At 39.1% G+C, this 24,557-nt stretch overlaps 1 protein-coding gene across 1 annotated transcript in view; it reads left to right on the forward strand.

Moving 5' to 3' along the window:
- SETDB2 (SET domain bifurcated histone lysine methyltransferase 2) overlaps nucleotides 1-24,277 on the forward strand; it is a gene marked incomplete at its 3' end in the record, with an annotated part of 57,419 nt that extends 33,142 nt beyond the window's left edge. Inside the window, exons 6-13 of the mRNA XM_084235716.1 lie at nucleotides 11,275-11,391; nucleotides 12,818-12,987; nucleotides 14,715-14,931; nucleotides 16,005-16,104; nucleotides 17,292-17,385; nucleotides 21,080-21,423; nucleotides 23,216-23,304; nucleotides 24,160-24,277. Coding sequence (XP_084091842.1) covers nucleotides 11,275-11,391; nucleotides 12,818-12,987; nucleotides 14,715-14,931; nucleotides 16,005-16,104; nucleotides 17,292-17,385; nucleotides 21,080-21,423; nucleotides 23,216-23,304; nucleotides 24,160-24,277 — 1,249 coding nt within the window. The remainder of the gene's footprint in view (nucleotides 1-11,274; nucleotides 11,392-12,817; nucleotides 12,988-14,714; nucleotides 14,932-16,004; nucleotides 16,105-17,291; nucleotides 17,386-21,079; nucleotides 21,424-23,215; nucleotides 23,305-24,159) is intronic.
- Nucleotides 24,278-24,557: the final 280 nt, after the last annotated feature.

Below are 24,557 nucleotides of genomic sequence, written 5' to 3' on the forward strand. Positions count from 1 at the left end.
TTTGATGTAATCCCAGTTGTTTATCTTTTCCTTGATTACCTTTGCTTTGGGGGATGAGTTTTTAAAGATGTTATTGCGATGTATGTCTTGTAGTGTTTTACCTATATTTTCTAATATATATTTTATGGTTTCAGGTCTTATGTCCAGTTCTCTTATCCATTTTGAGTTGATTTTTGTGCACAATGAGAGGTAGTGGTCTAGTTTCATTTTTTTGCATGTGGTGGTCCAGTTTTCCCAACACAGTGAATAAACTGTGTTCCATTGCATGTTCTTTGTTCCTTTATCAAAGATCAGTTGTCCATATAAGTGTAATTTTATTTCTGGGCTCTCTATTTGGTTCCATTGGTCTGTGTGTTTTTGTTCCAATACCAAACTGTTTTAATTATTATGGCTTTGCAGTATAGTTTGAAGTTTGGAAGTGTGATGCCTCCTTTCTCCATTGTTTTCATCAGTAGGGCTTTGGCTATTCATGGTTTTTTTGTGGTTCCGTATGAATTTCATCAGTATTTCTTCTATTTCTTTGAAAAATGTCATTGAGATTTTTATTGGAATAGCATTGAATCTGTTTATTGTTTTGGTAGGATGGACATTTTAATAATGTTAATTCTTCCAATCCATGAGCAGGGAATGTCTTTCCATTTCTTTGTGTCTTCTATTTCTTTTAACAATGTTTTATAATTATCTTTGCATAGGTCTTTCACCTCTTTTGTTAGGTTTATTCCCAAGTATTTGATTTTTTTTGTTTCAATTGTAAAAGGGATGGTTTTCTTGATTTCTTCTTCAGATTGATTGCATATAGGAAGGCTACTGATTTTTGTGTGTTGATATTGTATCCTGCTACTTTACTGAACTGGTTATTTCAAGTAGTTTTTCTGTGGAGTTTTTGGGGTTCTCTATGTATATTATCATATCGTCTGCAAATAGTAATAGTTTTACTTCTTTCCCTATTTGGATTCCTTGTATGTCTTTCTCTTGTCTTATTGCCCTGGCTAGGACCTCCAGTATTATATTGAAGATCAGTGGTGAGAGAGGACATCCTTGTCTTGTTACTGATATTAAAGGAAAGGCCTTCAGCTTTTCGCCATAGAGTATAATATTGGCTGTCGGTTTGTCGTATATGGCTTTTATCATGTTATGTTCCTTCTATCCGAGAATTTCAAGGGCTTTCATCATAAATGGATGTTGGACTTTGTTGAATGTTTTCTCAGCATCTTATTGATATGATCATATGGTTTTTCTTTTTCTTTTTGTTGATGTGTTGAATTACACTGATCAATTTTCATATATGCTGAGCCATCCTTGTGCCCCTGGGATGAATCCCACTTGATCATGGTGTATTATCCCTTTGATACATTGTTGGATTCTGTTGGCAAGGATTTTGTTGAGGATTTTTGCATCAGTGTTCATTAGGAGATTGGCCTGTAATTTTCTTTCTTTGTGCTTTGTTTGGTTTTGGTATTAGTGTAATGTTGGCTTCAGAGAACGTATTTGGTAGAATTCCTTCTTTCTCAATTTTTTGGAAGAGTTTTTGTAGGATAGGCTCTAACTCACTGCTGAACGTTTGGTAGAATTCATTTGTGAAGCCATCTGGACCTGGACTTTTGTTTTTGGGGAGTGCTTTGATTACTGCCTCAATTTCGCTGCTTGTAATTGGTCTGTTTAGTTCTATTTCTTCTTTGTCCAGCTTTGGATGATTATATCATTCTAGGAATCTGTCCATATCTTCTAGGTTGTGGAATTTGTTTGCATATAAGTATTCATAGCAATCTCTGATTATTCTTTTGATTTCTACTGAGTCTGTTGTGATTTCTCCTCTTTCATTTATAATCCTCTTTATATGTATTTTCTCCTGTTTTTTTCTTTGTGAGCCTGTCTAGAGGTTTGTGTATTTTGTTTATTTTTTCAAAGAACCAACTTTTGGTTTCATTGACCTTTTGGATTGTTTTTTTAATTTCCATTTTGTTTATTTCTTCTTTGATTTTTATTATCTCCTTTCTTCTACTGGCTTTAGGGTTTTTTTTTGTTGTTCTTTTTCTAGCTCTTTGAGATGTGAGATTAGGTTGTTTCTTTGGGTTCTTTCTTGTTTCTTAATGTGAGCCTGTATTGATATATATTTTCCTCTTATTACTGCTTTTGCCACATTCATATATTCTGGAAAGAGGTGTCCTCCTTGTCGTTCAACTCAAAGTATTTTTTAATTTCTTCTTTGATCTCCTCATTAGTTCAGTGGTTTTCCAGTAGTGTGGATTTCAATCTCCATGAAGTGGGAGGGTTCCTTGTTTTCTTTTCATGATTTATTTCTAGTTTGATGCCTTTATGATTGGAGAAGATAGTTGGAATGATTTTGATCTTCATGTATCTGTTGATGTTTGTCTTGTGGCCCAGTATGTGGTCAGTTCTGGAGAATGATCCATGCACGCTTGAGAAAAATATGTACTTGGATTTTTTTTTGGGTGCAGTGTCCTATAGATGTCTGTTAAGTCAATGAGTACTATGTCATTATTTAGGGCACTAGTGTCTTTGTTTATTTTTTGTCTCATTGATCTGTCTATTGGTGGGAGTGGGGTGTTGAAGTCTCTCACTATATATATACTTTCTTTAATGTCTGTTTTCAGAGCTGATAATAATTGTCTAATATATTTTGGTGTCCCTTCATTTGGTGAGTATATGTTGATATATACTGGTGTATTGTCCCCTTGACCATAATGTAGTGTCCGTCTTTGTCTCTTTTTACCTTTTTTTTTTTTTTTTAAGATTTATTTATACAAGCACTGGGTACAGCCAGAAGCGCAGGAGGGTGAGAGAATTCACCAGAGCCAGAGTGGGGAGCAGAGTAGGCAGAAGGACCGAAGTACACTGCTGAGGGGAGCAGCGGGTGGCAGGAGAGGTCTGCACGCCATGTGGGACCCTCCTCCGGTGGCCAGAGAGCAGCCGGGGATCGAACAGGCACCGCAGAGGCGGCGGGCAGCTTCGCAACCCAGCGCTCAACCGCTGCGCCACCGGGGAGGCCCTCTTTTTACCTTTTTTTAAAAAAAGATTTATTTATTCATGCATGCAAGAACCAGGGTACAGGCCAGATATGCAGGAGGGTGAGAGGATTCACCAGAGACGGAACGGGGAGCAGAACAGGCAGACTGACTGAAATACACTGCCGAGGGGAGCAGTAGGCGAGACAGGAGAGGTCTGCTATACCATGTGTGATTCTCACTGGCCAGCGGGGATCGAACCCACGCTGCAGAGGCCTAGACAGCTTCGTAGCACTGCGCTCAACTGCCAGCGCCACCAGGGTAGGCCCTCTTTTTACTTTTTTTAATTTGAAGTCTATTTCATCTGATATAAGTATAGCTGTTTCTGCCTTCTTTTTTGGTCCATTTTCTTGTAGGATTGTTTTCCAACCTTTTACTTTCAGTCTCTGTTTATCTTTTGTGATTAAATGTGTTTCCTGGATATAGCAGAAGTTTGGAATTTTTTAATTATTTATTTATGCATACAAGAGCTGGGGTACAAGCCAGAGATGCAGGGGGGTTAGAGGATTCACCAGAGACAGAGTGGGGAGTAGAACAGGCAGACTGACTGAAATACACTGCTGAGGGAAGCAGCAGGCGAGACAGGAGAGGTCTGCCTTGCCATGTGGGTTCCTCGCTGACTGGCTGGGGATCGAACTTGTGCTGCAGAGGCCACACACTGCTTCATAGTGTGGTGCTTAACCCTGTGCACCACTAGGAGGTCCTTGGATTTTGTTTTTTTAAAGATTTATTTATTTATTTTATACAAGAACTGAGGTATAGGTCAGAAGCATGGGAGGGTGAGAGAATTCACCAGACCCAGAGCGGGGAGCAGAGCAGGCAGACGGACCAAAGACACTGCTGAAGGGAGCAGCTGGCGAGGCAGGAGAGGTCTACTGTGCCATGTGGGGGTTCTCCCTGGCCAGCGGGGAATCGAACCAGTGCTGCAAAGGCTGTAGACAGCTTCACAGCGCAGCGCTCAACTGCTGCACCACTGAGGAGGCCCTGGATTTTGTTTGTTAATCCAGCCTGCTACTCTCTGTCTTTTTATTGATGAGTTTAATCCATTTACATTTAGAGTTAATATTGATATGTTGGCATCTGTATTTGCCATGTTGTTGGTCCTATTTGTGATCTTATTCCTTGCTTTATTCTGTTCTTCTTGTTCATTCCTCTGTTGGTTTTGGCTTTAGGACTTACTGTAGAATTTTTTGGAGTAGGGGTTTAGTTGTAATGAATTTCTGGAGTTTCTATTTGTCTAAGAAGGTCCGTATTTTTTCTTCATAGAAGAAGGAGATCTTTGCAGGGTAAAGTATTTTTTGGAGAAGTCTGAAGTTAGTTAACCTGAATGGTTTTCCCTTGTAAGTTATCTGTTTCTTCCCCCTTGCCAGTTTCATTATTTTTTCCTAGTCTTGGACTCTTGCAAGCTTTACAATTATGTGTCTTGCTGTAGTTGTCTTTTCATTGTGGTAACTGGGTGTTCTTCTTGCTTCTTGTATGTCTATATTCGTCTCCTTTTTCATGCTTGGGAAGTTTTCTTCAGTTATCTCCTTGAAGAGTTTCTCAATTCCTTTGTCTCTCTTCTCACCTTCTGGAATGCCTATAACTCTTACATTTCCTCTCTTCATGGAGTCTGATAATTATCAAAAAAAAGTCTTCATACTTCTTCCTTTGCACTTCTCTCTCCTTTTCTCTTTTGGCTCTTTTTATTTCTGTATCTTTGAGAGTACTGATTCATTCTTCCATTTCATTGATTCTGTTTTCATGGCTTTTCCCAGAGTTCTTTATCTCCTCTAGTAATCTTTTAATCTGCTGCATTTCTTTTCTTTCCTTTCTTGAGGTCTCAATTTCATTCTTCAGTTCAGTGATTATTTGTCTCAAATCATTTTTTTCCTTTTCGTTTTCTTTCTGCTTTTTAATCATGATGATCATTAATTCTCTCTTTTTTTTTTAAAGATTTATTTATTTATTTGTACAAGCACTGGGTACAGTCAGAAGCGCGGGAGAGTGAGAGGATTCACCAGAGCCAGAGCGGGGAGCAGAGCAGGCAGAAGGACCGAAGTACACTGCTGAGGGGAGCAGCGGGCGGCAGGAGAGGTCTGAGTGCCATGTGGGACCCTCCTCTGGTGGCCGGGGAGCAGCTGGGAATCGAACCGGCGCTGCAGAGGCTGCGGGCAGCTTCGCAACCCAGCGCTCAACCGCTGCGCCACCGGGGAGGCCCCATTAATTCTCTTTTTGACAGGCCGAGAAGTTCTTCCATGTCACTGTTGAGCTCTGGTGACTGTATTTCTTTTTTGTGGTGTGTCCTCCTCCTGCGGGCTTTCTTGGTTATTTGTATTTTTCCTTCTCCCTGCTGTTTGCTTTCTAATTAGTTCTATGCTTTGGAACGTTGTGCCACTGGTGTTGGCGGGCATCTCTTTGGGGTGCTCCTTCAGTGGTGTCAGAAACCGTTTACCAGACCAAGACCAGCACTGGTAGGCCAAAACTCCACCAGGGTGCTGATGCTGTGTTGCTGGGCACTCTCTTACAGTTCTCTCCCTCTGTATTTACTCAGTTCCAGCAGGCAATCAGCTAATTGGTGATTTTTGCTTTGGTCACTAGGTGGCACTTGAGATCTGTACTTGCTGACCTGTGCTTTTTCCCAGTGGTTCTCTGAGAAACAGAGTGGGGGAGGAGAGCACCTCAACACAGGGGCTCTTGTTCAAGCTGGGTGCTGTGTCTGCCCCATGTTCACCTGATGCTGTTCCTGCAGCTGTATGGATCCTGTACGTTGAATTCTGCACTCCAGGTCTCAGTTCCAGGGCTATGAGATCCAAAACTCTGGCTGTCACCCTGTGCAGTGCTCACTGTTATGGCGCGTCCCACACCCCAGATCCTGTGCCTGGCTCTGAGTTCCAGAATGGGGTCTTGCTCCACAGCTTGCTCCCTTCTTACCCCCGTTTGTGTGGCCCACCCTCTCTCAGAGCCTGAGGGTGGTTTTGGAATCCCTGGCTTCCAACTGTCAGGAAGTTGGTGATTTTGTTCTGGTCACTAGGTGGTGCCAGAGATCTTTCCTAGTATCCTTCCAGAACTCCGGGGGGGGGGGGGGGGGGCGGGGAGGGAAACAACCCCACCTTTATTCTGTAGAGCGCCTCAACGGTATCAGGGAGCTGTGTCTGCCCTGTGCCCGCTGTTGTAGGGATCCCAGGCCCGGAATTTTGTGCCCCGGTTCTCAGTTCCAAACCCCTCAGATCCGGGACGCGGGTGGTAGCCCAGTTAAATGTCCGCAGAAATGGCACCTTTTGCACCCTGCTCCTGTGCCCGGGCACCTGGTTTTTGATTACTCAGTGAGGGTCATTCACCTCAGTGACGATTCCATATGTCTCCCCACGAACCTAGGTCGCGGGCACGGAGACCTGGGCAGCGTGATCTGGGTATGCTTTTGGAGCGCCCACTCCTTTCCGCACAAATTTACCACCTGGCCTTTGGCTATTTGCAGGTCTGTCCATGGAGTCCTTATCTTCCTCTAATGGCTCTCAGAGCCCTTCGCTAACCTCCATGGCAATTCCCAATCAGTTCTCCACAGTTCCTGTTTGCAGGGTGCAGTGCCTGCAGTAGTTCCTATCCACTCACTGTCCTGCTTGATCTGTAGTTTGTTGTTGTTTTTCCTCCTTTCTGTTGGTCAGAGTGTGCCGGCTTTGTGGGTGGGGGAGGGTAGCAGATTTCTAGAGGTTAATCTTTTTGCTGGTGGAGGGTCTTATCCTGATGTTGATAGCTGCTGACTGTTGAGCATAGTGGTTACGAGATGTTAGGGTTACAATGGCAATTTCTTAAAATAGATAACAATGAAGTTTGCCACATTGAATTTGATTTAAATCAAAAACTAAAAATGACTTAAGCATGTCAAAAGTTGGGATAGGCCAAAAGCTAGGTCTCTTATGTTGTTAGCCAAGGTTTGGGGCCAAGCAAAGTTCTTGAAGGGAATTAAATGTGCTACTCCAGTGAATATAAAGATAAGAAAGAAAAACAGTATTACTGCTGAGAGAGAGAAGGTCTGAGTGGCCCAGATAGAAAATGAAGCCAGTCAGAACTTTTCCTTAAATCAAAGCCTCATCCAGAGCAGGACTCTAGTTTCCTTTAATTGTATGAAGACTAAGAGGTGAGGAAGTTACGGAAGGCAAGTTTGAAATAGCAGAGGTTGCATCATGAGGTTTAAAAAAAGAATCAGTGTCCACGGCATAAAAGTACAAGGTGAGGCAACCAGTGCTGATGTAGACGTTACCTAAAGTTATCCAGAAGATCTGGCTAAAATAAGATGTTGAAGGTGGCTATGCCAAATGAGATTTTCATTGTAGATTGAACAGTTCAGATTGGAAGAAGATGCCATCTAGGATTTCTATAGCTAGGGAAGGCAGTGCCTGGCTCCAAAGCTTCAGAGGACAGGCTGATGCTTGTTAGAGGCTAATTCAACTAGAGTATTTTAAGTTAAAGCCAATGTTCATATACTATTCCACAAACGCCAGAGTCCTTAAAAATGATACCAGATCTACTCTGCCTATGCTCTACAAATGAAAGAAAGTCTGGAAGACAGAATACCTGTTTACAGCATGGCTTAATAAATATTTTAAGCCCACTGTTGAGAATCTCTGGCTTAGGGAAAAAAAGATTCAAAATATTACTGTTCATTGACAATGCATCTAGTCACATAAGAACTCTGATGGAGATATATAAGGAGATAAATGTTTCCATGCCTACTAACAAATCATCCATTCTGCCACCCATGCATTAAGGATTCATTTTGTCTTTCAATTCTTATTATTTAAGAAATATATTTTGTAAGGTTATAGCTGCCACAAAGTGATTCCTCTGATGGATCTGGGCAAGGTCAATTGACAGCCTTCTGGAAAGGATTTGCCATTCTAGATACCATTAAGAACATTCATGGTTTAGGGGAAGAGGTCAAATTAACAACATTAACAGGAGTTTGGAAGGAATGGATTTCAAAACTCAAGGATGACTTGAGAGGTTCAAGACTTCAGTGAAGTAAGTGACTGCAGATATGGTAGAAATGAGAGAAGTAGAACTAGAAGTGGAGTATGAAGATGTGACCATAGTGCTGCAATCTCATGATAAAACTTTAATGGATGAGCAGTTGAATCATGCATAAGCAAAAAAAAAAGTGGTTTCATGAGATGGAATCTACTCCTGGTAAAGATGCTGTGAACACTGTTTAAATGACCACAAAAGGTTTAGAATGTCAACTTAGTTGATAAAGCAGCGGCAGGGTTTGTAATCAATCATTGACTCTAAAAATCAGAGAAATTCTGTGGGTAAAATGCTATCAAACAGCACTGTTTACACAGAATCTTTTGTGCAAGGAACTTTGACAAGTTAAGCATTTTGGCTTTTGATTTAAAGTGAGAGATGTGCAACTTTCACTTGAATTCTTAAAGGCTATTTTAGGGTTATTATTTGGCCTAATTTCAATATTGTAGGGCTATTATTTTACCTAATTTCAGTTATTTGGCTTACTTTCAATTTCTCTCTCAAAGGAGAGATGTCTGAAGAGATTCAGAGAAACAGGAGAATGATCAGTGTAGCAATCAGAACAAACAATAATTACCTATTAAATTTGCCATTACATATGGGCATGGTTCAGGCACCCTGAAACAATCATCAAAGGTCACTGAAGTTAGGTTATCATGACAGATATAGTAATAATGAAAACGGTTGAAATAGTGTGACACTTACCAAAATAGGACTCAGAAACAGGAAGTGAACACATGCTGTTGGAAAAATAATGCCAGCAGACTTACTCAATGCAGGGAACCACAAACCTTCAATTTGTAAAACACACACAGTATCTGAAAAGCAAATTAAAGTGAAGAGCAATGAAACAAGATAAATCTATGTAGGATCCTGAAGAAAATGTGTTTCTTACTGTGGATCATAGTCAAAAGTATTTGAAAGCTATCACTTAGAGTTGTTTCCATATGTGCAGAAGGATGTTTGTTACAGCCTTGTTTGAGGTTGAAATATTGAAAACTGAAATCAACTTAATGGTATACTAGGCAATGTAATTAAGTAACTTAATTTTACAACTGACCCTTGAACAACATGGGTTTGTATTGCACATCCACTTACATGTGAATTTTCTAATAAACACTGTAGACTTATGGTACCAATAAATACGGGGCAGTGCTGTAAGTGTATTTTCCTTATGATTTTTAAATAACATTTTCTTTTTTCTAGCTTTACCGTAAGAGTGCAGTATATAATATGTAATAAACAGCAATATGTGTTAATTGACTGTTAGCAGTAAGACTTCCAATCAGCAGCAGGTATTAGTAATTAAATTTGGGGGGAGTCAAGTTATTCAGAGAGATTTGACTATGCAGGATCAGCACCTCCAACTACCATGTTGTTCAACAGTCAATTGTATATCTAAATGCTGTAGAAAAAGTTAAAAGGAATTGGTGGGCCTCCCAGGTGGTCTAGGGGTTAAGTCTCAACACTTGCATGGCTAAGGCCTGAGTTTTATCCCCGGCCAGGGAGCTAACCCACATATGGCACAACAGACTTCCCGGTCTCCGCCGCTGCTGCCCTTAGCAGTGTATTTCAGTCAATTCGCTTATTCTGCTCCCCGCTCTGTCTCTGGTGACTCCTTGCAACCCCCCTCCACCCCTCACCTCTGGCTTATACCCCAATTTTCTATGAAAAAAAAGTTAAAAGTAATTAACTAATTTGTTTGAAACACAGGTGCATCCCAAAAACAATATATTGAATGAAAATTATAGTAAATTTTTAACAGTAGAATATATGTATAAAAATATAAACGGGGCTTCCCCGGTGGCGCAGTGGTTGAGCGGGGAGCAGAGCAGGCAGAAGGACCGAAGTACACTGCTGAGGGGAGCAGCGGGCGGCAGGAGAGGTCTGCGCGCCATGTGGGACCTACCTCCGGTGGCCGGGGAGCAGCGGGGGATCGAACCTGCGCCGCAGAGGCCGCGGGCAGCTTTGCAACCCAGCGCTCAACCGCTGCGCCACCGGGGAGGCCCTCTTCAGTTTTGTTTTATCTGTAATGTTTTATTTTTTTAAAAAAAAGATCACATATACAATGTAGATACTTTAAATTTTATAACAGGAAAAATTGCTACACAAAATGATGACAGTGGATTTTATGTCATGGAAATATGAATGTTCATTAATTATATTATTAGTGTTTTTCTGTATTTTAAGCTTTGCACACAAAATCTTATTAAAAAGCAATTGTAGATTTCTTGTAAATAGAATCCAAATTAGCTAATTTGATTGTCTTTTTTTCCTGTTGCAAACACTAACTACCACTCCGACATATACTATGTATGTGCAAAAAAATGCATGAGCGAATCATAGAGGAAAAGATCTTCAAGGCACTTGTTTTACAAAGGAGACAGATCAGGAGATTTCACCAGCTCGCCAGTAGTCACTTCCTAGTTTATAGCTAGTCATACATCTAGTTTATTCCCTATTAGTTCTAAGTTCCTGTCATATTAAGTAGTCACCAGGCAGGGAGGGAAAAAAATGTTTTGGTTACATGTTATCTTTTACAATGCTAGCAACATAAAAAACATAATACCCAGTATCAATCTCTCCATTCTGTTTTCCTGTCATTGGAGGTAAAGATTTTAAGTCATCTGTAAAACAGTGTTGACTCTTTTGAGTTTAACACACATAAGCTTATCCATTTTAGGAGAATTTTCACAAACAAACTTCTGTTGAATAGGAAATGAAGTGGTTTTGAAACACTAAGGAAAACTCATATAGTTAAATATTTATTGAATGAACAAATAGAGGTACAGGGCAGTTTATAATTATAAACTTTTATTTTTTTAAAAGATTTATTTATTTATACATATAAGAACTGGGGTACAGGCCAGAGTTGCAGGGGGTGAGAGGATTCACCAGAGACAGAGTGGGAACAGAAGAGGTGGATTGACTGAAATACTCTGCTGAGAATCAGGAGAGGCCTGCTGTACCACGTGGGTACTCTCTGGCCTGGGATTGAACTCTTGCTGCAGTGGCTGCGGATAGCTTCATAGTTGCATCTTAGCCCCTTGTGCCACTACGGAGGTCCAATTATAAACTTTTAATAAGTGTCTTTCAAAGAGGTCTTTTTAGGGAAGAAATCCAGTTGTCTGAGCCAAATGGCCTTGATTTAAATGCAGTTATATTCTTTACTATTTACATTTTTATTAAGATAGTTTCTTGATGCTTTTTTATTCTAACTTCTCCAACCATTGCCTTCCTTTAGAACAAAATGTGCATGTCTTCAATTGACAGCAAGGAATGCTGAGGCTTGCCCTTTGTCAAGTAATAAAATAACCACTGGATATAAATACAAAAGACTACAGAGACAAATATCTACTGGGTAAGATACCTTGAGGATTTGTTGCAGGGTGTTTGTATTTTTGAAGGTGGGTCCTTTATTATTGTGCTCTATAGTCTTATGACTTTTTTTTTTGTTTTTTTTTTTTTAAAGATTTATTTATTTATTTAGTTATTTATGCAAGCACTGGGTACAGTCAGAAGCGTGGGAGGGCGAGAGAATTCACCAGAGCCAGAGTGGGCAACAGAGCAGGCAGAAGGACTGAAGTACACTGCTGAGGGGAGCAGTGGGCGGCAGGAGAGGTCTGCGCGCCATGTGGGACCCTCCTCCGGCGGCCGGGGAGCAGCCAGGGATCGAACCGGCACTGCAGAGGCTGCGGGCAGCTTCGCAACCCAGCGCTCAACCCCTGCGCCACCGGGGAGGCCCCTTATGATGTTTTTAATTTTAATTTCTTATACCAAAAAATCTAAACTAAGAAACTAAACCCAACTCATATATTGTTCTTAGAATGGCAGTTAGAGAGCACACATGTATCATATAGCATGTACTGAACACTTGCCTGCTGGAGTCTGACTCAAGTGGGATAGTCTAGGATTACCCTATTTTGGACAGCCATTTCTCCTCTGAGCAAAGGTCATCTTAAGAATTGGGAATTTTCAGCCTTTCGAGGTTATTATTAAAAAGTAAGCAGGAACCAAAGATTTTTCTTCCTAGACCTTCTCTTTCCAGACATTTCCTTCTTAGACATTCCTAGTCATCTTTTACTCTTTTTTTAAATTTATGTTTATTCAGCTAATGTTCATTTACAATGCTATATATGTTTTAGGACTTAGGTTCACACCTCTACAAATGTATGTTATCACACTACACTCATTACCAAAGCCCCAATAATCCTCCACCATATCCACTGAGCCTCCCTGCCATTGTTCCACCCTTCGTTCTGATAATCTGAGTTCTGCAATCAGATTTCAAGGGTTTATTTTGCTTTGTTTTTGCCTATTCCTTTGTTTTGTTGTTTATATTCCACATATGCTGAAATCTTCCAGTGTCTTGTCATTCTCCTTTTGACTTATTTCACTTGGCATAATCCCCTCCAGTTTCATCCGTGTTGTCACAAATGGCAAAATTTCATCTTTTTTTACTAGACGTTTTTAAAAAGCTAATATTTTACTGTGTGCCTGGAATTATCTCAAACACATTGTAAATACAAACTCAATATTTACCAAACACTCCTACCATATAACCATATAACTGCCATTTAAAAAATGGAAAATCAAAGCACAAAACAGAGGTTAAATAATTAATTCAACGTCACAGCACTGGTAAATGCTGAAGCTATATGTGAGCCTGTGTAATCTAGTATCCTTTACGGTCAGCCTCCCTTGGTAAGCATTAGTGAGTAGCAATATAAACTGCTTTTGCTTTTAAATTAAGATATCGGATTTTCTCTTGCATATTTTATTGGCAGCATTTATGAATGCAACTTCTTGTGCAAGTGTAATCGACAAATGTGTCAAAACCGAGTTGTCCAACATGGACCTCAAGTGAGGCTACAGGTGTTCAAAACTGAGAAGAAAGGGTGGGGAGTACGCTGTCTAGATGACATTGACAGAGGGACATTTGTTTGCATTTATTCAGGTAAGCAAAGGTTTATTTTCAAATTACTCTCTAGTAAGATTTACATTTCTGAATCTCAAGTCCACTAGTCAGGGCCATTGAGATCTTATAACAAGGACAAGAACAACATGTGGAAGAGCATCAGAAAGGCAAGTGATTGGGAAATTGTGCACTGAAGGGATGAAGTAAATGTCTTAGAATGCTAAAGATGTTCCAGAAAAGAAAAACTCAAAGATAAAATTTGATTATTGTATAAGGCACTTTTTTGGGGGTCTCCATGGGTACAGATGTTTTGGGGTAAGGTAAGAAAACTTTAAATAGGAAAACTAAATATTGACTTGCTAAGGTAAAGATTATCAGTTAAAGACTATCTTATTTGTTGTTTTAAGCTATTAGAATTTAACAAGTTAATTTTTTAATTTATATAAATATATATATTACATCATTGTTCATTTTTGTACAATGCATGCTTGTATGCTATCTCCTTTCAGGTGTATTCCCTGTAAAATTCCCATCACCAGTTCACCCATGAACCATCACTATAGTGATGCTTGTGCTCTTCTCTCCCCTTAACAAGTTAATTTTGTAAAAAATACCTGTTTGTGATGAGTGAGGTCTCCCCCCTTAACAAGTTAATTTTGTAATAAATACCTGTTTGTGATGAGTGAGGCAGTCAGGCAACTCACTCCATTTTAGGGACTTGAGTTTTGCACATTCTTAGTGAAACATCCCCACTTAGTGTGTTACAGTTCTGCATTACTCATTCTTTTAGGCCCCAGCCCCCAGGCCAGACATGCTAGTGACCTGTAGTCTTGTCTTTTTACCTGAGTGTCTGGCAAAAATCCTTACTTTCTTATGAGCACCATAAAATAAGAAAGACTAGGGAAACACAGCTCTAGAGTTAGTCTAGGGCAGTTATGCTGGACTGAGTCTTTGTGACTAGGCAGCAGAGATAGCAATCCTCCTCTTATGAAATTCCAGGACAATAATTATCAAAATTGAGAATAGCCACACTTGAATCCTTGCCACATACCACTTACAAACACATAGTACACAACGTGCGTAGACATTCATCTCATCTTTCTCAGAATAGCACTTGGATAAAAGTCAGCTACCTATAAAATGCCAAATGGTATCCAGCCAACACCATTGTCTTTATCTGCATTGCTAGAAAATTCACCTAAAATATCTCTGATCCAATAAATACTTTTAATTTGGTAACTGTAATTTTGAGTCCCTTGGAAGAAAATGCATTCAATTTTCAGACTAAGATTTTTAGTGTTACACTAATATTTAATATGTGAACAATAAATGCATGTTACTACAGGTTTAAATAAGTTACTTAATAAAAATGTATAGATTTTAATAAACCATTTACTATACTCAGAAACTGTAATTTTAAGATTAGAGTTAACTTTTCTTATTTTCTAAAGTGTATTCTGATCTGTATTTTTGTTTTATATTATTGAAACTAAGTCTTCTCTCTTTCATGTTATACCAAAACAGGCAAATGTTTCTTTTAGATGACCTTTGTTTGTTCATATACTGACAAACATGAAATCTCATTTATCTTTTATTATCTCTTATAGTAGTTTTCTAAGATGGGTTCATGTGTTTATCTCCATTCTAGAAATAAGGTATAATTTCATGAGACTCTTTAGTAACGGAACAGAATAAAGATGCCCCTTTGTTGTTTAGCATTTATATTATATTTTGCCTTTATTAAATTTCTTTTTTTTTTCTTTTAGGAAGATTACTAAGCAGATCTAACACTGAGAAACCTAATACTTTTGATGAAAACAGAAAAGAGAATATTACAAAAAATACATTGTCAAAAAAGAGGAAAATAGAAATTGCAGATTGTGAGGTTGAACTTCTCCCATTAGAATTGAAAACATGTGCTAGAAGTTCTGAGATTGAGAAGTGTTCACCTAAATTCAGTAATAATCCACAAAAGTCTACTATGTAAGTAAGATCTAAGGAACCCAGTCAAGATTGATCTGTATTAATCAAGAGTCGATTCTTTTTCTTTCTTACTTCCTTTCCCTATTCTTTATACTAGCATATATAAACTTCACAGTTGTAAGTTTAATATTGTGAGAAATCTAGGACACTTAAGATTTAAAAGTCAAGCCAATATATTTCATTTTTGGAGGTTTACCTTTAGAAACTTTATTATTTTAATCAGGTTCTTTATGGATGTCATATTTTCACATTTCTTTTAATTTTCTATCACCATTTTACTTGCAACACTTCACAGATTTTTTCATTTCATTTTTTTTAAAGGTTTATTTATGCATATAAGACTGGGGTACAGGCCAAAAGTATGGGGGGTGAGAGCATTCACCAGAGACAGAGTGGGAAATAGAATAGGCAGATTGACCGAAGTACTGCTGAGGGGAGCAGCAGCGAGGGCGGCGAGGGCGAGTCAGGAGAGGTCTGCTATGCCATATGGGTTGCTCCCTGGAGAGCCTGGGGATTGAATTCGTGCTGCAGTAGCTACAGATAGCTTCATAAATTGCGTCTTAACCCCTTACGCCACCAGGGAGGCCTGATTATTATTTTTTTTCATTTCTTAACATGCCAGAAAGAACTGAGTTTAAAATGTGATTTTGGGCCTCCCCGGTGGCGCAGTGGTTGAGCGCTGGGTTGCGAAGCTGCCCGCAGCCTCTGCAGCACCGGTTCGATCCCCAGCTGCTCCCAGGCCACCGGAGGAGGGTCCCACATGGCGCGCAGACCTCTCCTGCCGCCCGCTGCTCCCCTCAGCAGTGTACTTCGGTCCTTCTGCCTGCTCTGCTCCCCGCTGTGGCTCTGGTGAATTCTCTCACCCTCCCGTGCTTCTGACTGTACCCAGTGCTTGTATAAATAAATAAATAAATAATTTTTTTTTTTTAATAAATAAAAATAATAAAGTGTGATTTTATTTCCGTCTAGTGAGGGTTAAGTACACATGCTTTTGCTTGGATTAATTTCCGTATTTCAAGGTCCAATAAAGAAAATTTTTAGTGATATAAGGAATAACTTTTTTTCCTTTTCAGAAAAATGAAATGTAACTCCGTTTCAAGAATTCAGTGTCATTCAGTCATTAGAAGTACTAAAGCCAAGACAGTCATAATTCAGCCCAATGGAAAAAAGATGGTAAAAACTACAAAATATATATGGGGCCCTTCTGAAAACATTAACTCTTACTTCATCTTACTTTTACTTCATTCATATTGTTTGTGTTAATAATGTGTAGGATTTCTTTTATTGTTTTGAAATGTGTCTGTTGTTGAAGTGTTAGAATAATGTTTTGTTTACTTAGTATACTCCAGGCTAGTTTACATGTTCCTAACAGATATGTAAGGAGAATATTGGTCATGATCTGACAGTGTGTTCCACTGAGATGGAGCGCTATCCATTTCAGTGAATTTGTAGGAAACGCAAAAGTGTTCAAAAATTGATAGTAATACATAGTAATAAAAAGGATGGACTAATTCAGGTTAAGGAGATAATGTTGTGAGACATAAGCGAAAGAAGAGATGCAGCCTAATGAAATGGTCATCCAGAAAGAAACATTTTGCTTGGTGGCCACTTTTCACCCTGAACTGAGAAATATGAAAAGTTAGAAACTCTAACTTTAGAGCAGAAAAAAGGTGCAGGAAAAAGAACAGAGGCAGTCATGATAGTAGTTCACAATAAGGTTTCTTGATGAAAACTAAAATCTCTGCTGTGGGTAATATACCCTCTGACTGTTAACATAGATACCTTCTCAGTATCACAGCATATGAAGATTGGTCCATGTGGTTACATAGACCTGGAGTTGACCACCAAATCTGCTATTTATTAGTTGGGTGATCTCTCCATGTCTATTTCTTTATCTGTAAAAGGAGGATAATAGTATCTTTCCTTATTATACTAAGAATTAAGTGAGATAGACATCAGAAACTTAGTGTAGCACACTGCCTGGCACCCGACTAAGTGTTCAATAAATGTTGATTTTTAAGTAGAAATAGTGTTTGTCTTTGCACATCTTATAGTTGAATCCTAATTTATAATCTGGTATCAGAATTAAGGGATACAAAGATATATTTAAATTTTGAATTTTAATACCTAAAGAATGTTTTGACAGTCTATAGTCTCTATAGACATAGCTTACTAAAGTACTAAGAAATAGAACACAGAGTCCCACCATTCCCAAGATTCTTTATGATATCAGCTTTAAAGCTTTTTTAAAACTAATCTCATAGCTATAACCTATGAAGAGCAACTTTGTAAAAGAGGCCTAACTGTAGAATTCTTTTTCCTGACCTAGAGTAAAAACATCTTCCTTGTTTTCTTTTAAGGGATTTGCTTCCTCAGAGTCTGTCATCTCACAAAATGGTGATGGATTTAAACTAGCCCAAGTATGTCTGAAGTCTAAAGACAAGGAAATAAAAGGTAGGCTTTCTTTCACTCTGTGATTGCTGTTTCTTCTATCTTTTTGTCTCTTGCTCGATCCTGCGTCTCCATTTTCTCAGACTTCTTAACAGACATGCTGCATACAAGAACTGCGGTACAGATCAGAGGTGTGTGAGGGTGTGGGGGGGGTTGGGGCGGTGAGAGGATTCACCAGAGACAGAGTGGGGTACAGAACAGGCAGACTGACTGAAATACACTGCTGAGGGGAGCAGCTGGCGAGACAGGAGAGGTCTACTATGCCATGTATGTAGCTCCTTGCCTGGCCGGGGATCAAACTCTGTGTTGCAGATGCTGCAATAGTTTCACAGTGCTGTGCTTAACCCCTTGAGCCACCACGGAGACCCAAAAGTTACTACTTGTCTAGATCAGAGATTGCAAACTATGGTTTGTGGACCAAATCTCACCCACCACCTATTTATGTAAGTTCAATGATCTAAAATGATTTTTACCTTTTTAAATAACTGAAACAAATGAGAAAATGAGTACTTCGTGACACTTGAAAATTACATGAAATTATAATTTCATTGTCCATAAATAAAGTTTCATTGGAACATAACTACACTCATTTATTTACATATTGCCTGTGATTACTTCCATGTTATAGTAGCAGAGCTGAGCAGTCATGACAGGGATCATTTGGCCCACAAAGTCAACAAGTATTTATTTGATTCCTTACAGATGTTTGCTGATCCTGATCTAGATGTTAACAGTGAGTGACCTGATACATTACAGAAAGGAGTGGGGTGAACAGCCCTGAGTCTACATTGTCCACAGTGTTATCTGTGATTTTGGAATTTCATCCAAAAGAGCTATACCCTAACTCCTAGTTTGTAATTCAATGATAAATAAAGATACATCATTCCCCTGTGTAGTCTAGCCATCACTGCTTTAGGGAATGCCCAACAAAAAGTTAAAATCTTGCTACTCTGAGTTCTTATCTTTTAGTGGCACCGGTTCTATAATAGTTAACACTACAACCTCACAAACCTAGACTTTGGTGCTTTGCATTTCAATATGTCAATGGGGAGACATTGCTAAGAGATGGCCCTTTTTGAAGAAGAGACCAATGAGTACCCTTGAGGTTCATTGTATCTGCTTCAACAACTCCCCATCTGATCTTAAAGGGTAGAGGTTGGAGGGGGGAAGCAAGGCAGTTTCTTGATAGAAAGGGGCAATTATATATTATAATTATTTTAACATTATAGGGGAGGAAATTGTCTTCCTCTACTCAGGTATCCAGCCCTATAAATTAGGCTGACAAAAGACAGATTGACAAGAGAAAAAGAAACATGTTTATTACCATATATTAACATTACCATCTGTATAACATGTGTAACACATGCAAGTACTCAGAGATGAGTAACTTTAAAAAGTTGATTTGGACATCTGACTTATCTCAGCCAAAGAATGATAAACTTTTTTGACAAGACAAAGGAGGAGAACCTTGATCTCTAGGGGCAGCAAATCTTGAGAAGAAAAATGTATGGGAAATGAATGGAAGATAGTAGTTTGATAGCAAAGTTTATATGTAGATTCCTCTGGCCTACAGCCTGATAAAAGTCCTTCTTAATAAATGGAGGAACACCTTTGGAAATTTTTGTCCTGTTTTCAGTTAGAGAGAGGGAAGGTAGAGAGGCTTAATTTCCCTTAGCTCAAAATAATTCTGTTAAAGAGGCATATTTTAGGATGGTTTTCTTTACCATTTTAGGCATGTGAACTATAATGAATACTATTGCTTGTGGTTTTTATCATTTGCTGTTGCCTCATGGGGCTGCAGTGTTGGAAGTGGTGTGGGATGAGGGAAAGATTACTCAAAGTCGGGCCTTTCTGGGGGTGCAAGGGGTTAAGTCTCAGCACTTTGAAGCTATCCATAGCCACTGCACCATGAGTTTGATCCCCAGCCAGGGAGCTGGCCCACCTGGCACAACAGACCTCTCCTATCTCACCCGCTGCCCCTCTCAGCAGTGTATTTCACTTGGTTCGCCTGTTCTGCTTCCCACTCTGTCTCTGGTGAATCCTCTTACCCCCTCAGCTCTGGCCTATACCCCAGTTCTTGTATGCATAAATAAATAAATCTTTAAAAAAAAAAGATTACTCAAAGTCCATGTGGAGCAATGAGAAGCCTAGAGGGTCTACACCAGAAGTAATGTGCAGCCCCATCCAAAGGCAGTCTCCACTGAGTACAAAGGTGGGAAAATCATGTAGGGAATGTACATGCATGGGTGATGGGATCAGGGATGTAAGGTAGGGTGGAATGACCAAGGGCTATTGCCTGGGGGCTCCAATATGCCTGCCAGTCTAAACATATTATCTCTATTCTAATACCTGCCCACTGTATTCAGCAGATACTGATTTCCCAGTATGTTCCTCATACCAGGACATTTGCCCTTGGTGAGAGGGCCCCTGCACCTCGCTGATAAGCAGGAATTCTGGGCACCAAGATCATATTCCCAAGAAAAAGGTGGGGCTGGGGTCTCTACAATTTGCATTGACTGCTGCAGTATATATAAAAGGAAATACATATATACTGTTATGACTCATAAGTAACCCATGGTTAAAATATGAGTACATGTAGAAACAGTAGCCAGTAACAGTTAAATTAATAACATTTTGATTTTAGAGAAACATAATTTCTGTGTTGTGCTGAGGTAGGTGGCATGCAGTAAAAATAAATTTTTTACTTATTCCTTTAGACAGGCATTCATACTTTTGAATACCACCCCCAAAATACTTCCATTATTGAATAAGGAATATGATTAAAGAGTTCATCTTCTTAAGTATTATTGTTTGTAAAAAATGTAGTTGTTGAGCAGTTATCTAGCAAAAACACCAACACTAATAAGTACAAAACCCATAGCAATACAGCTGTTGCTATTGGAACTTAGAGAGGGTGACTCCAACAGAGTCTTCTCAGATATTTCATTGGTGTCTTAAAGGCCTGGAATGCTACCTAAACACCCACTCCATTACAGCTGTTTAGAAATTACTTAAATACAGATTCTGAAGCTGAAGATAAGTCAGTTTGTGAGTAGAAAGTACATATAGTAATAGGAAGCAACATGCAGATTCTTTAAAGGGCATGGTTATATGAGCAGAAGCAGACTTTGGAGCCAGATATTGCTTTTTTTTTTTTTTTTTTTTTTTTAAACAGAAGTCATTTTTTTTTAAGATTTATTTATTTATTTATACAAGCACTGGGTACAGTCAGAAGCGCAGGAGGGTGAGAGAATTCACCAGAGCCAGAGCAGGGAGCAGAGCAGGCAGAAGGACCAAGGTACACTGCTGAGGGGAGCAGCGGGCAGCAGGAGAGGTCTGCGCGCCATGTGGGACCCTCCTCTGGTGGCCGGGGAGCAGCCGGGGATCGAACCAGCGCTGCAGAGGCTGCGGGCAGCTTCGCAACCCAGCGCTCAACCGCTGCGCCACCGGGGAGGCCCCTGGAGCCAGATATTTCTTGGTTTGTACTCAATTCTCATTATAATTGTGGGTCTGGTGAATATTTTAATATCTTAGAGTCGCAAAGTTTTCATTTATAAAATTAGAGTATTGTCTACCATAACACATTATAAGGACTTAAAATAATTAAAATAAGTAACATTTAATTAGTATTGTTAATCTCAGTGCTTTTGCTTAGTTTAGTATATTTCCTGACAATATTTCCCAAAATGTTTATTAGAGGATGCAAGCTCAAACCCAGTTGAAGATTCTGAAGACAATCTGCTGATTGAATCAGATGTGATAGATATAACTAAATGTGGAGAAAAAACTCCACCAGGGGGCAGATGTTATAACCAAGCAACAACATTGGATAATCAGAGTATTAGAAAGGAGTTGGCAATTCAAACACAAAAACCCCAACAGGAAATGTCTCCAGCATATCAGAACCAGCAAGTCTTTTGTGATAAAGAGTTACCAAGCGAAATCAAGAATTCTTCATTTGATTGTCAAAAGAAATTCAATAAAGGGAATGTGTTTTTATTGGATGCCACAAAAGAAGGAAATGTGGGCCGCTTCCTTAATGTGAGTAGATGGGCTGATTTTTTTTTTTTGAGTGATTTAGTGGTTTCATGTAGAAAACAGTACATTTATCAGAATGTTGTGTTTTATTATTTTACTCCCTTTTTTAAATTCCCAAATCACAGTTATTTTTTGTTTATGTGAATGCTTGGAATATGTTTAATGAGATTCATTTTCAGTGATAAAGAGAAATATTTATGATTCCTCTGATTGTAAGGTTAACTGGCACTTATGACTCCTGTTATCCTCTCATCCCCCACACCTCTGGCCTATACCTCGGTTCTTGTATACATAAATAAATCTTTTTTTTAAAAAAAGACACAAAATACATGCAACCAGATTTCTGTTTCATGAAAGTGCTGAGCCTTCTAAGTAGACACCATGAGTAAAGCTCACCGGCCCACTTTGAAAAAAATGTATGGACAGGAAGTCATTGAAATTAAATGTCCAAGGAATATTTTGGGTATTTGATCCCTTTATGTGTGGCAATAGAGGAACATGTAGAAATGGCAGTTAGTGGGCAACTAAATAATACTGAAATGATGTTAATAGGAAATAACATCAGCATGTTAGAAACTTCTAGACAAGAGTAAAGATTGGTTGTGTTTAGCAGAGAAGTCAGTTGCTACCCACGTCTCCTTTCCAAAGGGCTTATTTAACTATGATGTAAAACTCAGGTCTTATGCATCTTCATATTCAAACATTTTTGTTTTGTTAAAAAAAAAAAAAAAACTTGAGAAATACTATGCTTCCGTTCACTTTGTCCCCATATCACTTCATTTTGGTAAAATTATTTTAATAAAAATAGTAGCTTTAATAATAAAGAGTAATAACTTTTTTGTGTATTCTTAAAGTTTTATATGTATATCTTTAGGCAGATATAAGTAAATATAAATATGTACTCCTATTTCTCCCCCTTTCTTACATAAAAATAAAATAGCATGTAACATTCACTGTCCTACCTCTTGTTTTCTTTTTTTTCTTTTAAGATTCATTCACTCATTTACACAAGAACCAGGGTACAGGCCAGATGCGCGGGAGGGTGAGAGGATTCACCAGACACAGAGTGGGGAACAGAACAGGCAGACTGATGAAATACACTGCTGAGGGGAGCAGCCAGCGAGACAGGAGAGGTCTGGTGCGCCATGTGGGACTGTCGCCGGCTGGCCGCTGGGATCAAACCCATGCTGCAGAGGCTGCAGACAGCCCCACAGCACTCAACCGCCTCTGCCCCCAGGGGAGGCCCCCTCTTGTTTTCTTAATTGACAATATACCCTGGATTTCTTTTCCATATCAAACACAGACCTCCCTATTCTTTTTGTTTGTTTTTATCTGTAATTGTATAGAATTCCATTGGATGGATATACCAAATATCTGTTCCCCTCAGACAGACATCTGGTTATTTCCGAATTTTTCTCATGAAAGTACTCAGTGAATATCCTTATATATAGACACATGTATAGAAGTAGCTGTAGATTACATTTCTAGATTTGGAATTGCTGAATGAAAGGAAATTGCATTTATGATAATGGTAAATATTGGTCAATTATATTCTGCTGATATTTATACCATTTTGCATTTCTATCAGCAAGATACGAGTGTCAGGAGCTTTTCTGAATGGGTTCCTTCTAGAAACAGAATTATAATGAGTTAATGTATTTTACATGTTAGTCAACAAAAAGTAAAGAAACAACAGTGAGATGTGTTTGAAACAGTGTGGTATTCTAATGCTTAAGAAACCAAAGCATCAGACTTTATGCAATATCTAACCTGTTTGATTTTTTTTTTTTAACAGCATAGTTGTTGCCCAAATCTTTTGGTGCAAAACGTTTTTGTAGAAACACATGACAGAAATTTTCCATTGGTGGCATTCTTCACTAACAGGTTTGAATTTTTGTTACTATGATTTAATTTTGAAAATCACTTTTTTTTTTTAAAGATTTATTTATTTATACAAACACTGAGTACAGTCAGAAGCGCGGGAGGGCGAGAGAATTCTCCAGAGCCAGAGCAGGGAGCAGAGCAGGCAGGACTGAAGTACACTGCTGAGGGGAGCAGCGGGCGGCAGGAGAGGTCTGCGCGCCATGTGGGACCCTCCTCCAGTGGCCGGGGAGCAGCCGGGGATTGAACCGGCACTGCAGAGGCTGCGGGCAGCTTCGCAACCCAGCGCTCAACCACTGCGCCACCGGGGAGGCCCGAAAATCACTTTTAAAAAAGGAAAATATTAAAAAGAAGATATGTGCTGTATCCCCTAACATCAGGTACCCTATAATATTCAGTTATACCAAGTTCTCTCTAATCAATAAGATTTTAAACAGCTGAGATTTCAGTTATTTCCTCTGAGAGCTGGTGCACAAAAGGGATTAAGATGGCAAGTCTCACCCAGTTCAATTCAGGGAGTAAATGACCCCCAGTAAATGACCCTACTTCTTTAAGTCAGAACTATATCCACCTGCCACAGTGCAAGCCTCATTACCTCTCAGGGTTCCAATGTTCACAAAACATACTTCTTTCCTCATGAATATTGACAAGTTTTTTCTTTGGTTTTAGTAGATTTGAAATAAAGCACAAATGGCTATTCTTAAAAGGTATTCCTAGTTGGTGGGTGTTAGGAAAAGAGAATAAAAGTATTGTTGAGTATGGCTAATGATGTTAATATGAAAACTGATATAATAAAGTTGTGCTCATTTGGTAGTTACTCAGTAATTTTTTATTATTTTTAAAATTTCTATTTTCTAGGTATGTGAAAGCAAGAACAGAACTAACATGGGATTATGGTTATGAAGCTGGGACTGTGCCCGAGAAAGAAATTCTCTGCCAATGTGGAGTTAATAAGTGTAGGAAAAAAATATTATAAATTTGTAGCTAATACCTGTTCATAAAATTAGCTTATCAAGCTGAAATTAGCACCATGCAAAAGAACCTTCAGTCATCAGTGGAGTTAATTTAGGTCGTGATCCACCAAGAGAACTCCACTCAGCTTACCCTCATTTCGGGAGGGAGGGGGGGTTCATTTGTGTGACTTAGAAATGCTGGGGACAAAATAAGAACATTTTCATATGGGTATCCTTTATTAGGGTGTCTCTTTATCCTTACTGCTGTTTAACTTTACGTGAATTGGATGGAAGTGTATATTT

This window comes from Talpa europaea (assembly GCF_964194135.1).
Source record: "Talpa europaea genome assembly, chromosome: 6".
Taxonomy (NCBI): domain Eukaryota; kingdom Metazoa; phylum Chordata; class Mammalia; order Eulipotyphla; family Talpidae; genus Talpa; species Talpa europaea.